The sequence below is a fragment of the Mesoplodon densirostris genome, chromosome 3, assembly GCF_025265405.1.
Source record: "Mesoplodon densirostris isolate mMesDen1 chromosome 3, mMesDen1 primary haplotype, whole genome shotgun sequence".
Taxonomy (NCBI): Eukaryota; Metazoa; Chordata; class Mammalia; order Artiodactyla; family Ziphiidae; genus Mesoplodon; species Mesoplodon densirostris.
In genome coordinates, this window is record NC_082663.1 from 150,182,747 (window position 1) to 150,198,331 (window position 15,585).

General features: G+C 56.9%; 1 protein-coding gene across 5 annotated transcripts; it reads left to right on the plus strand.

Moving 5' to 3' along the window:
• Positions 1-367: 367 nt before the first annotated feature.
• On the plus strand, positions 368-15,385 carry DAPK3 (death associated protein kinase 3). 5 transcript variants are annotated; one of them, XM_060094588.1, is made up of 10 exons: positions 368-472; positions 1,474-1,631; positions 7,977-8,337; positions 8,623-8,752; positions 9,000-9,048; positions 10,163-10,189; positions 11,301-11,453; positions 11,718-11,765; positions 12,177-12,222; positions 12,675-15,385. In XM_060094588.1, exons 2-10 carry the CDS (start codon positions 1,570-1,572, stop codon positions 13,209-13,211), a joined length of 1,413 nt encoding a protein of 470 aa, XP_059950571.1. In that variant the 5' UTR covers positions 368-472; positions 1,474-1,569; the 3' UTR covers positions 13,212-15,385. The 5 variants fall into 5 exon arrangements, with proteins under 5 accessions (XP_059950571.1, XP_059950575.1, XP_059950573.1 ...); XM_060094590.1 differs by having other exon boundaries at positions 382-488; XM_060094591.1 differs by lacking the exon at positions 368-472 and adding an exon at positions 624-703.
• Positions 15,386-15,585: the final 200 nt, after the last annotated feature.

The following is a 15,585-nucleotide window of genomic DNA, read 5'->3' on the forward strand; positions in this document are numbered from 1 at the left end:
TCATGCCGGAGCTGGGCCTTGGATTCGCGTTATCTCATGCCCAAGGTAGGCAGGAATAGGGATGCAGGATTTCAGCATCCCGCCTCCAAGCTTCAGGACCCCGGTCAGAGGAGAACGGGCGGGGCGGTCCAGGGGCCGGACGTCGGAAGGCCGACTTCCGTAAGCTTGACCGGCGTTCTTTACAGCCAATCACGTGCGGGAAGCCTAGCCTGTGCCAAAGGCGAGGCAGCATTCTGATGAGGAGGGCGGGACGCGCGAGGGCCTGGGCCTGGAAGGCGGCGGTGGGCGGGCTTCACGAGCGGCGGGCGCACTGACCAATGGGTGATGGGTTCCACCTCTTGGGGGCGGGCCCTGGGGGGCGCGGTGACGTCGCACGGGTCGGCGCGTCGAGGCCGCCAAGGCTGCGGGGCCTGAGGACGCGGCGACGGGCATCGCGGCTGAGGGGCTGGTTCGCGGCGCGGGGCCGAGGAGGGTGCGGAGCGGGCTCGGTCCGAGACTGGCGGGTTGGGGGGCCCTTGGGGGATTTAGCGGGGGGTACGTTTGGGGACCTGTGGGATGACTGGGCGGGAGAAGAAGCTGGGCTGGGGCCTGTGAGGGGCGTGGCGGTCTCTGGGACGCTGGAGCAGGGACGTCAGGGGCTGGGGAGATCTTGGAGGCGTCTCTGAAGGAGGCCGTCGGGGTCTGCCTTGGAGCTTGGGAGAAGGTCGGGGGAGAAGGACGATGGAGGAGACTCTCAGCTGTGGCCCTTTGAGGAGGCCAGTTGGGAGTGTGGAGACCGGGGTGGGGGCCTTTGAAACCTGGAGGGGTGCCTTCAGGGACGGGGGAAGGAAGAAGTTAGCTTTGCTAGGATCGTGGAGGTCAGGGGAAGCAAGAGCGGGTCGGGGCCTTTGGAGGAGCTTGGAAGCCGTTGTCCAGTTCCTGGGGAATTCAGAATTGGGGGGAGCAAGAGATGGGGTGAGCACAGCGCTGCAGAGGGTCTTAAGAGACCAGCCGAGGGGGAGGGGTTAGTGGGTAAGGGAAAGAGGGGTTGAGGCCGCTGATGGGTAGGGAGATGGAAGCGTGTTGGAGGTCTGGCAGGGAATCAGGGAGCCCCAGGGTTTGGGGGTGTGAAGAGTGTGGGGAACTTGCAGGAGTGTGTGGGGCTCTGGACAAGCAGGTTGGGAGAAGCCTAGGAGGGAGAGGCAGAAGAAGACTGGGGTGCTGTGTGCGGAAGCAGAGGTCTGTGGCTGGTGGGAGCTATGGGGGTGGAGGTGGCACAGCGGGGCTAACACCGACCTCGGGGGCGGTGTGGTATCTAAATGAGCCGACACATGGAAGTGCCTCGCCCACCAAGTGCAAGTGCTTTCTACAGGGACCGTGGAATTTCAGCATGGTGTGATGTGAAACCTCTTTTGGGGGAGCAGGTCACTCCATTGACCTAGAAGTAATGGCTGGCATCTCACTCCTTTCTTATTTCCCTGTCTCCTCCTCCAGGGTCACGGCTAGAGGACTCCCTGAGGTCCTGTCCCCCGGGCCACTGTGACTGGGTTTGCACTGGAGTGGAAGGCGCTGGAAGGCAGACCGGCCGCTATGTCCACATTCAGGCAGGAAGATGTGGAAGACCACTATGAGATGGGGGAGGAGCTGGGCAGGTGAGCTCTCCCCTCTGATGGGGCTCCGATGAGGGGAGAGACTCGCTGTGGGGTTTTCTGGGTGTATCTCCTGTCCTTTATCCTACTCTCCAAGCAGGGATGAGTCGGTATCATGTGCTGTGGAACGAGTTTGGGTTTTGGAGTCAGCCAGTCTGGGCCTGGAATTCTTGCTCTGACATCCTCTGTGCATTTCCTTTGGGGAGAAACATAACTGAGCACAAATGACACCTAATACGGTGCTTGGCATTGGCGTGAGAGCAGTAGATGTTGGGAGGTTTTGTTGGTGAGAGGGTCTGTCCCTCTCGTTAATCCTCTCTTGTGGGAGGGCAGTTGAGTCTCCCCGGCTCTCGTACCTTTCCAGGGAAGGCCTCCCAGGGAAGGCGTCCCGGCTGGGCCCACACCCTTGCCAATGGTTGGCATTCTTCTGGGAAAGAGCGGAGGTTTCCCGATCCAGCCAGCAGCTGATTTCCTGCTGGGCTGGGCCTTGGACCGTCCCCTGGGAGCGCCTCCCCCCCACCCCCAGACCTGCCAGGCACCATCCTCCCCCCCCAACAGAGCCTCAGACCTTATTTGGTGAGTTTGTTGCTGGCCAGCCCCATGATGTCACCAGAATGGAATGTAAATAACTGAGCCATAACTGAGCTGTTCATCAGGCCTTTGCTGAGAGAGTGTATGGGGCTCATTTGGGATTCTGAAGTCCCTCCTTTAGGAATTTCCTCCGGTAGAGTGGTAGAGAATGCAGACCGTCTCCCCACCCCCAAAGAAGTCTCAGACTCTGTTGTTGAAAATGTATTAGGACCTGCTGCTGAGAGTAGTTTGGCAAAAGTCAGCAAAAATACCATGTACGTTCCCTTTAACCCACTGATTCTGCTGCTAGGAGTTAATTCCGTGGGAGTAGTATGTACATGGACCTAAGGATCTAGGGACAGGGAGAGTTGCTATAAGGACTTTCTGTGAGCAAAAGATGGGAAGCCTCTTCAGTGCCCGTCACAGCACCATAGCCTCGTCGATGGAATATTACATAGCCATTAAAAAGAGCCTGAAAAGAAACAAAATTGAGTTATCTGTAGTGAGGTGGATGGACCTAGAGTCTGTCATAGAGTGAAGTAAGTCAGAAAGAGAAAAACAAATGCGGTATGCTAACACAGATATATGGAATCTAAAAAAAAAAAAAAAAGGTTCTGAAGAACCTAGGGGCAGGACAGGAATAAAGACGCAGACATAGAGAATGGACTTGAGGACATGGGGAGAGGGAAGGGTAGGCTGGGACGAAGTGAGAGAGTAGCATGGACTTATATATACACTACCAAATGTAAAACAGATGGCTAGTGGGAAGCATCAGCTCTCGTGACCACCTAGAACAGTGGGATAGGGAGGGTGGGAGGGAGACGCACGAGGGAGAGGATATGGGGATATATGTATATGTATATGTATAGCTGATTCACTTTATTATACAGTAGAAACTTAACACACCATTGTAAAGCAGTTGTACTCCAATGAAAATGTTAAATAAAAAAAAGAGCCCAGCAACTTGTATAAGGCAAGCCTTGTAGGGAGTTTATTGAAATTTTCTAGTAGCTGTGTCAATTTTAATAGTTTTTTTTATAATTAACCTTTTAAATTAATTAATTTTTTTAAATTTATTTATTTGGCTGGGCTGGGTCTTGGTTGCGGCACGCGGGATCTTTGTTGCCACATGCGTGGTCTTTAGTTGTGGCATGTGGGGTCTTTAGTTGTGGCTTGTGGACTTCTTAGTTGTGGCATGCATGAGGGATCTAGTTCCCTGACTGGAGATTGAACCCAGGCCCCCTGCATTGGGAGCGTGGAGTCTTAGCCACTGGACTGCCAGGGAAGTCCCAATTTTAATGATTTTAATAATGTATTTTACTTAACCCAGTATGTCAAACTGTTATCATTTTGCTTGTGATCATTATAGAAATTACTAATGAAATAGTTTACTGCCTTTTATTGATGTGCACCTTTGAAATCTGGTGTGTCTTGTACACTCACAGCACATGTCAATTCGAATGGGCTGGACAGCTTCCATGTGGCCAGTAGCTGCCATCTTGGATAGCACTGCCCTATGTAATGATCCGGAACATCCTTGGAGACACATGAGGTGAAGGATTAGTGCCACAGAACACTGCATACTGTGCTGCAATTTGTGTAAATTACAGATGTTGTTTGGACATCTGAGTCCTGGGCTGTTTTTTTGTTACATTTCCATTCATCTGTGAAAGGCCATACCAGGCAGGTACTGTTATTATCCTCATTTTATAGGTAAAGAAACTGAGGCTGAGAGCAGGGAAGCAGCTTGCCCAAAGCTATACAGACTAAAAATGGCCAGGCAGGATTTAGACCTTGAGGTCATGCCCTGCCGGCTGCAAAGCCCAGGCGTGCTGGAGCCAGTGCTGGAACCAGAGGTGGGCGTCCAGCTTCTTCTGCCTGTCTCAAGCAAAGCACGGTCGTGTTTCCTTGTCCCAAGAGTCACTGGCTGAATGAACTGGGAGTGAGTTTCTTTGTGCGCCTGTGCGGATGTGTATGGAGGGTTCTTTCCTCCTAATTCAAGTCACCTGGATAGCCTTGGGAAATAAATGAATCTGTGGTTGGTCATTGTAGACCTCTAGCCTGGCTTCCACGTCATGGAGAGCTGTGTGTGTCTGTATTCGTCAGCTCGGGCTGCTGTAGTAAAGTGCCTCAGACTGGAGGGCATGAACAGTGGAGGTTGATTCTCTCACGGTGCTGAAGGCTGGACGTCCAAGGTCGAGGTGTCAGCAGGCTTGGTTCCCTCTGAGGCCTCTCTCCTTGGTGTGTAGACGGCTGCCTTCTCCCCATATCCTCACATTTTCTCCCTCTGTGCATGTCCGTGTCCTAATCTCCTGTCCTTATTATAATCTTATAAGGACACCAGTTGTACTGGATTAGGACCCACGCCAGTGATCTCATTTGTACTTAATTACCTCACATTTTGAGGTTCTGGGGGTTAGGATTTGGGGGGACACAATTCAGCACCTAACAGTGTCTTTGTCCCTCTTCCCATGAACTCTTTCTTTGTTAGTTTTTTTGTTAGTTCAGCTTGGAATAAAGCTAAAGGGGAGAAAAATCCTTGTATTTGAGAATTAGGCCACACGTCCAGTGCTTAGCAGTGTTCCTGGCATGCGGTGAACACCCGGCCCTCGAAGTTATTACCGTCAGGTGTCATCGTGGGATGGAAGGTGGACCTGGAAGAACTTGCTTGGTTGATGTCGGCATAGGGGAGGGGGAAAGGCCTTTCAGGTGTGGGGAATGTTAGCTAAGATGTGGAGGTGGAGGCAGGAGCACAGCGTGGATTTCCGTGCGGAGGGCGAGGCCTGATCAGGGACACTTGACATTTATCATCTGACCTGTGCTTTTGGCTTTTAGACTAGCGTATGAGTGTCCTGTTGCTGCTGTAACAGATTACCAGAACTTAGTGGCTTAGAAGAACACCCATTTATTATCATAAAGGTCTGGGAGTCAGGAGTCTAAAATGGATCTGCAGGGCTGGTTCCTTCCGGAGGCTCCAGGGGAGCATCGGTTCCCGCCTTTTCCAGCTTCTAGAGGCGCCGCATCCCTGGCTCGCGGCCCCTCCTGCATCCTCACATCCAGCAGTGCAGCATCGCCCGTCTCGCTCTGCCTCTGACCCTCCCACCTCCCTCTTACAAGGACCCTGTGATGACACTGGGACCCCCAGGGAATCCAGGGTCATCCCCATCTCAGGGTCCTTAACTTAATTCTGTCTGCAAAGGCCCTCTGCCCCATGAGATGACGTGTCCACAGGTTCTGGGGATTCGGATATGGACCCTTATTTAGCCTACCTTGGTTGGTAATAATTTGCACTCCCCACCTTGATTCTCACCTGCCTGAGTGTGCTCGGAGCGTGTCTGCAGTGGCCTGCCGTGGGCGCCTTTGTGTCTCGATGCTCACGAGGGCAGCGCTTCAGGTGTTTGCTGGCTGCAGGTGGTCCTGGGCGTCCCAGTGAGGTCCACTTACTGGGACACACCCAGTTGGGTCCCTTGGCTTTTCTGAGGGCCCTGCTGGCTTGGCAGAGGCGCCCCTCACTCGTTTCTTGTTCTCTCTGGCCTGTCCTCCCTGTGCTATCACCAACTTAAGAGACCCCTCCTGTCCCCAAGGCCCATCTGCACAATTCGTTCCTCTGCGTGCTCATCCCCCATTTCCACGAGATGTCACATAGTCACCTAGTCCCCCTTCCCTTGACCCCCAGTGGTGCCTGGTTGATGTTTCTTATCTGGAATGTGTGCCTTCTGTCTTAGAATTCATTTCTCTGCTCACGTGTGTGTTCATATATCCTCTGGAGGCTGGGGTGCATGACCCATGGCCTTTGGGCCACATCCGGCCCTCACCTAGTTCAGTATGGCCTGCCCACGAACGTAGGATGGTTTTTTCCTTGTTTAAAGGGTTACAAAAACACACAAGAATTGTGACAGAGACCACATGGCCCGTAAAGCTTAAAGTATTTACCCTCTGGCCTTTTTCACTCAACTCCTGAGTGAAAGCAAGTTAACGTAAGTTCCTAGATAGCAAAAGAATATGGACATTGGACAGCTCCCTGGAGTGCAGTAAAGAGAGTTTCTCTCTCTTTCTCTTCAGGTACCAGGGGTCTTGAGATACAAGTCACACACCATACAGTTTACTCATTTAAAGTGTACAATTTAATGATCTTTTGTACATTCACAGGGTCTTACAACCATCACCATTAAATACTTTCAGAACGTTTCCATCACTCCAAAAGGAAACCTCATCCCCTTGAGCAGGCACACCCCCATCCCCTCCCACAGCCCAACAACCAGGAATCCACCCTCTGTGGATGTGGATCTGCCAGTTCTGGACGTTTCCCATCAATGGAATCACACACTGGGTGTCCTTCTGTGTCTGGCTTCTCTCACTGAGCATCGTGTTCTCAGGGTCCATCCATGTTGTAGTGAGTGTCAGGGCTTCTCTCCTTTTGATGGCTGCGTGATGTGCCCGTGTGTGGAGGGACCCCATTTGGTGTATCCATCATCCATTGAGGGACATTTGGGTTATTTCCATCTTATGGCTACTGTGAATAATGGTGCTGTGCACATTTGTGTGCAAGTTTTTTTTGTTTTTTTTTTTTAAGGTGATAGACATCCTTTTATTTATTTATTTTTTGGCAGAGCCACACGGCATGCAGGATCTTAGTTCTCCGACTAGGGATTGACCCCGTGCCCTCTGCACTGGGAGCATGAAGTCTTAAACACTTGCACTCCAGGGAAGTCCCTGAATAAGAAGCTCTTTTGAACTCAGTGGTTTTTTTATCTTTTCTTAGATTTTAAACAGTGATGAAATACGCTGTGAGAAGTTGAATCGTATAGAGTCATATCAAATAAAAAGTAAAAACACCTTTTCACTGCCCTCAGTCATGCTCCTCAGAGATGTCTCTTGCTCACAGCTTGGTGTGTGTCCTTCAGACTTCTTCTCCTGCATCTATACACATAAACATACCTGTATAGGTGGGTACAGCATGTACCTTTTTTACCCAGAAAAATCTCGTTCCTTGTGTTATCCTGCAGCTAGCTGTCTTCAGTGAGCTGGTCTTCACTGGTATCTGTCTTGTCTTTTCTTTTTTTAAAATTATTTTATTATTTTAACTATTTATCTTTGGCTGCGTTGGGTCTTCGTTGCTGCGTGCAGGCTTTCTCTAGTTGCAGCGAGCGGAGGCTACTCTTCGTTGCGGTGCGCGGGCTTCTCATTGCCATGGCTCATCTTGTTGCAGAGCATGGGCTCTAGGCATGCGGGCTTCAGTAGTTGTGGCACACGGGCTCAGTAGTTGTGGCTCGCGGGCTCTAGAGTGCAGGCTTAGTAGTTGTGGTGCAGGGGGTTAGTTGCTGTGTGGCATTTGGGATCTTCCTGGACCAGGGCTTGAACCCGTGCCCCCTGCATTGGCAGGTGGATTCTTAACCACTGCACCACCCGGGAAGCCCATGAGTGTCTTTCTGGTCAGCACATGGAGAGTCGTTCTTTTCCAAGACTGCGAAAATTCTGCCTGACTTACCATGATGGGAGTCCAGCTCCCTTTTGATAAATGTGGAGCCGTTTCTGTTCTTTCACTGCTGCAGAAACACCAGGTAGCCACTGTATTATGCGCCAATTTGCCCTCGCGTGGGAGCACCCCTGCCGGATGGGGTGCATTCTCCAGCTGGTGGGGTGCACCTCAGCATGGCGCCAGGAGCTGGGATGAGCTGTCCCAGGAGGTTGCGTCATCCGAGCGCGGCCTGGTCCCGAGAGTCCTGTGTCCCTCTCGGTGCCCACTCCCCACTCTCCCCTCGCCCTCTGTCCCCACAGCGGCCAGTTTGCGATTGTGCGGAAATGCCGGCAGAAGGGCACTGGGAAGGAGTACGCGGCCAAGTTCATCAAGAAGCGCCGCTTGTCGTCCAGCCGCCGGGGGGTCAGCCGGGAGGAGATTGAGCGGGAGGTGAACATCCTGCGGGAGATCCGGCACCCCAACATCATCACGCTGCACGACATCTTTGAGAACAAGACCGACGTGGTGCTCATCCTGGAGCTGGTCTCGGGCGGGGAGCTCTTTGATTTCCTGGCGGAGAAGGAGTCACTGACAGAGGACGAGGCCACCCAGTTCCTCAAGCAGATCCTGGATGGCGTCCATTACCTGCACTCCAAGCGTATCGCCCACTTCGACCTCAAGGTAGCCCCGCTGGGCCCTCAGGACAAAGCCGGGGACCAGCCTGACCGGGGAGGGTGAGGATGGGTGCCAAGAGGGTCCACCTCCCCTCGGCACAGGATGTCCTTGCCCGGGGCACTGCGGGGATGGACTGGTTCAGGCCTGGACCTGTGCAGGGGTCAGCCTGCACAAACCCTGCATGCTGGGATTGGGAGGTGCTCAGGGACAACCTGGTGCTGTTCCCTGAGGTGCCGGGCTGGCAGCAGCACTGCCTCCCGCCCAGCGCCCTGCCTTCTCCCCGACCCCCAGCCAGAGAACATCATGCTCCTGGACAAAAATGTGCCCAACCCGCGGATCAAGCTCATCGACTTTGGCATCGCCCACAAAATTGAAGCAGGGAACGAGTTCAAGAACATCTTTGGCACCCCAGAGTTCGTGGGTAAGGCCTGGTGTGGGCCTTGGGGGGCACTGGAGGATTTCCAGCTGGCATGGGGTGAGGCAGGCCCATTGGCCTCAGGTTTCCCTTCCTGGCCCCGGCGCTGGACACGGGAGACTCAAGGCCTGGCGTTGGTGCTGTCACTGTCCCAGCCTTCCCTGCCGAGAGCCAGCCTTGCCTGAGTGGGCACTATCTGCTGGTTCCCCCTTAGCCACACCTGGCGCCTGACCCTGTCTCCCTGTCTCTGCAGCTCCCGAGATCGTCAACTACGAGCCCCTGGGTCTGGAGGCGGACATGTGGTGAGTGGGGGGCGGCGGGCCCGGGGCTGCCTTCATCGCTTCTCCTCAGGGCATCCCCCATCTGTCCCCAGGAGCTGCCGGTCACAGCCGCAGCGGGGTGTAGCCTGTTCTCCTGGTCTTGGAGCTGTGGGGCAGGGGCAGGACAGACTGCTGCCTTAGAACAGGGTTGGCCGACGACCCAGGCCCATGAGCTCGGAATGGTTCTCACGTTTCTGGAGGGTTGTTAAAAACACATTGGGGGCCTCCCTGGTGGCGCAGTGGTAGAGAGTCCGCCTGCCGATGCAGGGGATACGGGTTCGTGCCGCGGTCTGGGAGGATCCCATATGCCACGGAGCGGCTGGGCCCGTGAGCCATGGCCGCTGAGCCTGCGCGTCCGGAGCCTGTGCTCCACAACGGGAGAGGCCACAACAGTGAGAGGCCCGCGTACCCCTCAAAAAATAATAATAATAAAAATTAAAAAAAAAATAAAAACACATTGGGCTTCCCTGGTGGCGCAGTGGTTGGGAGTCCGCCTGCTGATGCAGGGGACACGGGTTCGTGCCCCGGTCGAGGAAGATCCCACATGCCGTGGAGCGGCTGGGCCCGTGAGCCATGGCCACTGAGCCTGCGTGTCCGGAGCCTGTGCTCCACAACGGGAGAGGCCACAACAGTGAGAGGCCCGCGTACCGCAAAAAAAAACAAAAACAAAAACAAAAAAAACCACAAGAACGTGTGGCAGAGACCATCTGTGGCCCCCAAAGCCCTGCTCAGCGTCTCGCCCTTTAGAGAAGGAGTTTGCCAGCCCTGCCCTCGGCCACAGCAGCGCCATCGAGGGCCCCATGTCTGCATGTCTGTGGTGCCTTTGGACTCTGTCCACGCCGCCCTGACCCCGGCCAGTTTGAGCCTGGACAGGCAGGTGTGGCCAGAGGCGCTTCCGTGTCCAGTCCTGAGACCCTCCGAGCAGAGCGAGGGCCTTGCTGGGGGCTGTGCAGCCCCTGGAGGGAGAGGGTCCCTGGGGCTGATGGGCCTGCTGCCGACCAGGCTCTGGGCCCCCCATTCCCCTTGGGGCTCTGGGGTTGGGGTGCTGTGCCCCTGGCTGAGCTGACCCCCATCTTTTCTGTGTGTTCTCTTCCAGGAGCATTGGCGTCATCACCTACATCCTGTGAGTACCTGCTCGGCGCTTCCTGCCCCCTCCTGGGGCCCTGCTGGGTCAAGAGGAGGGTAGGGAGGCTTCTGTGCGGGGACAGCGAGTGGGAGGCAGCACCCTCAGTTCTCTGACGTGTCACGGCGCTCGGGAACTCTGGATGGATGGACGAATGCATGAGTGAATGAATGAATTTGTGCAGGAGAGAGAGGTGTGTTCAGGAGAGTTCAGAAGGCAGGGCCTCATCGTGTGAAACAACCGTGCAAGGCCCTGGGCTGAGACAGCATGTCCCCCTCGTCCTCTGGCTGGCAGCTCCTAGGCGTGGTGGACTCAGTCACGGGCCCGTTGGAGAGTAACTCAGCCTCCAGCCCCTCCCCTTCCTGGAGGGCAGGGGTGAGGATGAAAGTTCCATCACTGTAACCCCACTTGCTGGTTCCCCGGCCACCGGCCCCCTCCTTAGGGCCTTTCCAAAGTCACCTCAGTGGCATCAACTCAGGTGTGGTTGGAGGGGGTTTGTTGTGAACAACAAAAACACTCCTTTCATCTCGAACCCCGAGCTGTTTTAGGAAAGGGAACAAAGACCAAATATTATAACAGAAGATGCTCCCACCTTGGGTTTTAGGAAATGACAAGGGTTTTCGGATCTGTGTGCCTGAGGATTGGAGTGAAGACCACATATACATTTGTCACCCTAAGTCACAGCATCACGTACCCATAACCCCACAGAGTGGTGCTGTGGCCTCAGTGCAGCATGTCTGGAAGACACACGACGTCTACAGTGTCGGCCAGGACTCCCCGCCACCTCCCCCCAAAGTTAGCCGTTTTCCCTCTAACTACTACACGCTTCAGGGAAGTGCTTCGAGGCTGTGTCTCTAAGTAGCTACTTTGAGATTCTGCAGAGATTTTGCCCACTCATTTCAGCACCCCTCACTGGGCAGTGGATTTTCACTGCCTCTGGTTGGAGGCTGGGCACAGTTGTGGTTGGTGGCCCGGGGCCCGGCATCGCCCTTCCTCTACGTCTGCCCCCTTCATGGGCATGGTGGAGTCGGGTGGTGGCCTGGGCAGCGGCCTGGTTGTGGGGTGACCGCAGGGCTGTCCGGCCCCACTGAGCCTGGTGTCTGCCTTCCAGTTTGAGTGGCGCATCACCATTCCTGGGAGAGACCAAGCAGGAGACCCTGACCAACATCTCGGCCGTGAACTACGACTTTGACGAGGAGTACTTCAGCAACACCAGCGAGCTGGCCAAGGACTTCATCCGCCGACTGCTCGTCAAAGACCCCAAGTAGGAGCGCTGGGCTGGGCAGGGAGGCCCTGGCGAGGCCCCCGGGATGGGAGCTCTGGCCGAGGACAAGTAACACATCCGTCCGAGCCGCCACCTTCCTGTTACTGGGAATCGGGCATGGCTTCTGCTTTGGGCTGGAGATAGCACAGAGGAGTTAGGTTGGCCCTCTTAAGAAGCTGTCTCTTAAGCTTTTAACTTGTGGCCAACGTTTAAGATAGGAGGTTTCCTATAAGATTCCAGATTACTGTTTGTCTTTTTTCCTAGAAAAAAATCTAACTCTGCTGGCAGCATGGAGCCTTCATTCACACAGAGGTGCTCCCGTGGGCCAGAGTCCTCCCCAGCCTCCTCCTCTAGGCGCCTGAGCTGTGAGACCCCAGCGTTAGGTGTCAACACTGTGAACGAAACCCCTCAGAAAACATGGAGACCCTGGAGTCCACACCCCCAGGCCCCTTGATGGGCTCCTGGTGGTTGGCCAAGCAGAGGGGAAGCTCTTCATGGGGCCTGTATTTTCACGGTCATCTCAGGGACTTGCTGCTGGGCTGGAGGGTGACTTTAGGGACTTGGGGGGTGGCCCCCAGGGGCGGTTGCCTGAGTCAGCCACAGGTGGGGCTGAGAGCCAGAGCTGCAGCAGGGAGAGTATGGCTCACCCCTTCCTGCTCTCTGCGTCAGGGAGGATGGTAAAGTGGCCCACGTGCAACTAACTAGGGTTGGGGGCTCTTCCAGGAGGAGAATGACCATCGCCCAGAGCCTGGAGCATTCCTGGATCAAGGTGAGGCAGTGGGGCTGCCCCCACGTAGGCATTGCAGGTGTGAGCAGCCCCAGGGGAGCGGGCCCGGACGGCATGGGGCGCGGGGTGTGCGTGGACGTGGTGTTGGAGCCATCTCACGGAGACGCCGGCTGGAGTCCACGGCCCCTCTGCACGTAGCAGAGCTCCCTCCCCAGAACTTCCCAGAAAGGGGTCACCTCCAGGCCCGTGTTAGGGTTGGCAACCTCTGTAAAGAGCCAGAGAGTAAATGCTTTTGGCTCTGTGGTCTGTGGCACGGACACGTAGTCTGCCATCCATTCTCGGCCCGGCTGTCAGAGCGTGGAAGCGCCAGGAGCACGTGTACGTGAATGGGCAGGGCTGCGTGCCGATGAAAAGCAAGTGGAGGGCCGGGTGTGGGCCAGGGGGGTCTCCCCCTGCCGGCCCCCAGTCCAAGGCGCCCTCCCCTCCCTCTGCAGGCGATCCGGCGGCGGAACGTGCGGCGGGAGGACAGTGGCCGCAAGCCAGAGCGGCGGCGCCTGAAGACGGCCCGCCTCAAGGAGTACACCATCAAGTCGCACTCGAGCATGCCCCCCAACAACACCTACGTCAACTTCGAGCGCTTCTCCAAGGTGCTGGAGGAGGTGGCGGTGGCCGAGGAGGGCCTGCGTGGGCTCGAGCACAGCCGGCGCCTGTTCCATGAGGACATCGAGGCGCTGACGGCAATTTACGAGGAGAAGGAGGCCTGGTACCGCGAGGAGAACGAGAGCATCGGCCAGGACCTGCGGCGGCTGCGCCAGGAGCTGCACAAGACCGAGGCGCTCCAGCGGCAGGCCCAGGAGGAGGCCAAGGGCGCCCTGCTGGGGGCCAGCGGGCTCAGGCGCCGCTTCAGCCGCCTCGAGAACCGCTACGAGGCGCTGGCCAAGCAGGTGGCCTCCGAGATGCTGTTTGTGCAGGATCTGGTGCGCGCCATGGAGCAGGAGAAGCTGCAGGGGGGAGAGTGCAGCCTCCGCTAGGGCCGCTCGGAGCACGGTGTCCTGCACCCCGGGGGGAGCCCCCGTCACCCTGATGTGGCCCTGGATGCGCTCCATGGGGCCCAGGAGTCCACAGCTGGGGGGGGCTTTTTCCCGGCCCTGCGCCGGGAGTATGTGGCTGACGTGGGCCTTCTCTGCAACCCGAGTCGTCCCCCGCCCCAGGCCCCAGCTCAGCCCCCCCTTCCCGCAACTCGACTCTGGGGGCTTCCGGGGCAGCATCAGCACAGGAACTCTGCAAGGGGTTGGTGCCACCAAGGCAGCTGTGGCCGTGGTGGACACAGATGCCTCACACGTGGCAGCCTCCATGTGCAGGGCCGCGTCAGCGGCTGCAGGCCCTCCATGTGGTATGAGTGCATGGAGCCTTGGTGTGGGGATGGGGGTGTCTGAGTGCCCTGGGCTTGCCCTAGGACTCAGAATTGGAGGGACCTCTGCTCGACACTCCGGCTCCTCCTGTTCTGGAGACGGATGGCTGCTCCTCCAGGGTCCGTGGTGGAGGTGGCCTCTGAGCCCAGCTCTTCAGATCCACCAGCCCCTCGCAGGGCCCCCAGCCTGGGGCTGGGCACCAGGGCCAGAGCTGAGGAGATGATGCAGCCCTTGAGGAGATGTGGGTCTAGGGATTGTATTGGGGGCAGTGTGTGGCAGGGCACAGTGCCTGGATGCAGTAAAGGAAACATCTGCAAAGCTGAGTCTCCACTCCCTCCCTGAGTCAGGCCCGCTGGGGGCCGGGAATGGGGGAAGAGCTGTGGCTGCCTGGAGCCTCCCGCAGCGGGCAGGCTGTGGAACCATCCCCTCCTCTCCAGCTCCTTGTCAATGCACAGCGCTGACTCTTCGGCGGGGGTGCCACCCACTGCCCTGCCCCGTCTCACTCCCTCCCCCAGTGCTGCCTTCAGGACAGCACCTCTCAGGTGGGCCCCACGGAGTAGCTGCTGGAGGCCTGTGTTCCCAGTGTCCCCTCCCTGGAGAGCCCCAGGGCTCCTTACAGACGCCCCACCCCGTGCTATGTGCCGCCCATTTGACTGCCTCTGCTGGCCTGGTGTTTCCAGGGACCCCCTGTCCGGGGGAGGTGGAGCCTTGGCGAGTGCTGGCCTGGACCACAGGGTTAAGAGGGTTTCAGTGGGCAGTGCCGCTGTGCGCCACTAGGTGCTGCCCTGGAGTGGGTTCTTGCGCCCCAGAGAGAGTGCCCTGGGAGCCAGGCTTCAGTGGAACGTGGGTCCCTGGCTGGTGGCCGCTCTGAGCTCAGAGTTCTCTGCTGCTGGTTTTGTTAATCGAGGGACCCCTGTGCAGCCCCCCTTGGCCCGAGAGGAGTCCTCGGGACAAAGGCCAGCCCGGGCCGAGTGCAAGGAGGAGCTGGGCAGGCGGGCGGGTACTCCACCTGTGGCCCTGGCTGGGGCTCAGGCCCAGGACCCTGCGGGACTGAGGAGGCCTTGGGACCTGGATGTGGGGTTGGCGTGGGTGGGGGTGGGCCTGCTGTACGCCCCTCACGAGCTCCACTGCATGACACACGCCTCTAAGTGTATGTGTGTTGCTCGGAGGCGTGTGTGTCAGCCTAGAGTAAGTGAAGCGTGGCTTCCCTGGCGTCCTGCTCGTCTCTGCTTGGGCCCCGGGCAGGGCCAGCCAGCCTTGGCAGTCATCTGGTGCGACGGCCTCTCCGCCCTCTTGTATCTCCCTCTCTCTGTCACTGCCTGCTCCCATAGCCCTGGGGGGCCTTGGAGGCTGCTCCGATCTTGGGGCTTAGGTGGACTGGACCTCCTGTCGTTGCCGTGAGGTGGAGGCGTCCAGGCAGCTAGAGTGGGTTTGGAGGGGTTTCCTGTCCCTTGGCTCCTTCTGAGACGCTGCCGGGTCACACATGGGCCCCCCTGCGCTGTGCTGGGCCCTCACGAGGGAGACGTCCTTGCCGCTTCTGCTCCCACTCGCCTCGGCCTCTGGGCCTGGAACGTGGTTCCACAGAGGGCCCTTCTGACCTTCTTCCTCCTTCCCAGCGGCCTGCTCGGCCTTCTGTTGCCTCGTTCCATGCATCCCTCCCCGCCACCGGTTTTTTAAAACTAAGTTTACAAAAATTGAGATAAGGCTCACTGTACAATTCATCCCTTTTCATTTGTCTGTTTTTGATCAACAACTTCCACTTTTAAAATCTCAGTAAATTTCAGTTTGTCGAATGGTTGGACCCACTCAGGTTTCTCCAGTTGGTCTGTGATTCCTCCACAGCTGTCACTTGGTTATTAGGCCTTCAAGGCAGGGCTCTGAGCAGCAGATCCCCCAATGGTGCGTTGCAAAGCGCGGTCGGCCCGCGGCAGGAAAGGGGCACCCAGTGTGGATAGTTGTATAACATCAGTAGGCTGTGGTCTGGGTGCCTCGA

What these genes read in the sequence shown, in the direction of transcription:
- DAPK3 (XM_060094588.1), top strand. Translation starts at nt 1,570, where the DNA reads ATGTCCACATTCAGGCAGGAAGATGTGGAAGACCACTATGAGATGGGG. An exon ending in ATGGGGGAGGAGCTGGGCAG is followed by an intron (nt 1,632 to 7,976) that starts GTGAGCTCTCCC and finishes CTGTCCCCACAG; the next exon opens with CGGCCAGTTTGCGATTGTGC. An exon ending in GGCGTCATCACCTACATCCT is followed by an intron (nt 10,190 to 11,300) that starts GTGAGTACCTGC and finishes TCTGCCTTCCAG; the next exon opens with TTTGAGTGGCGCATCACCAT.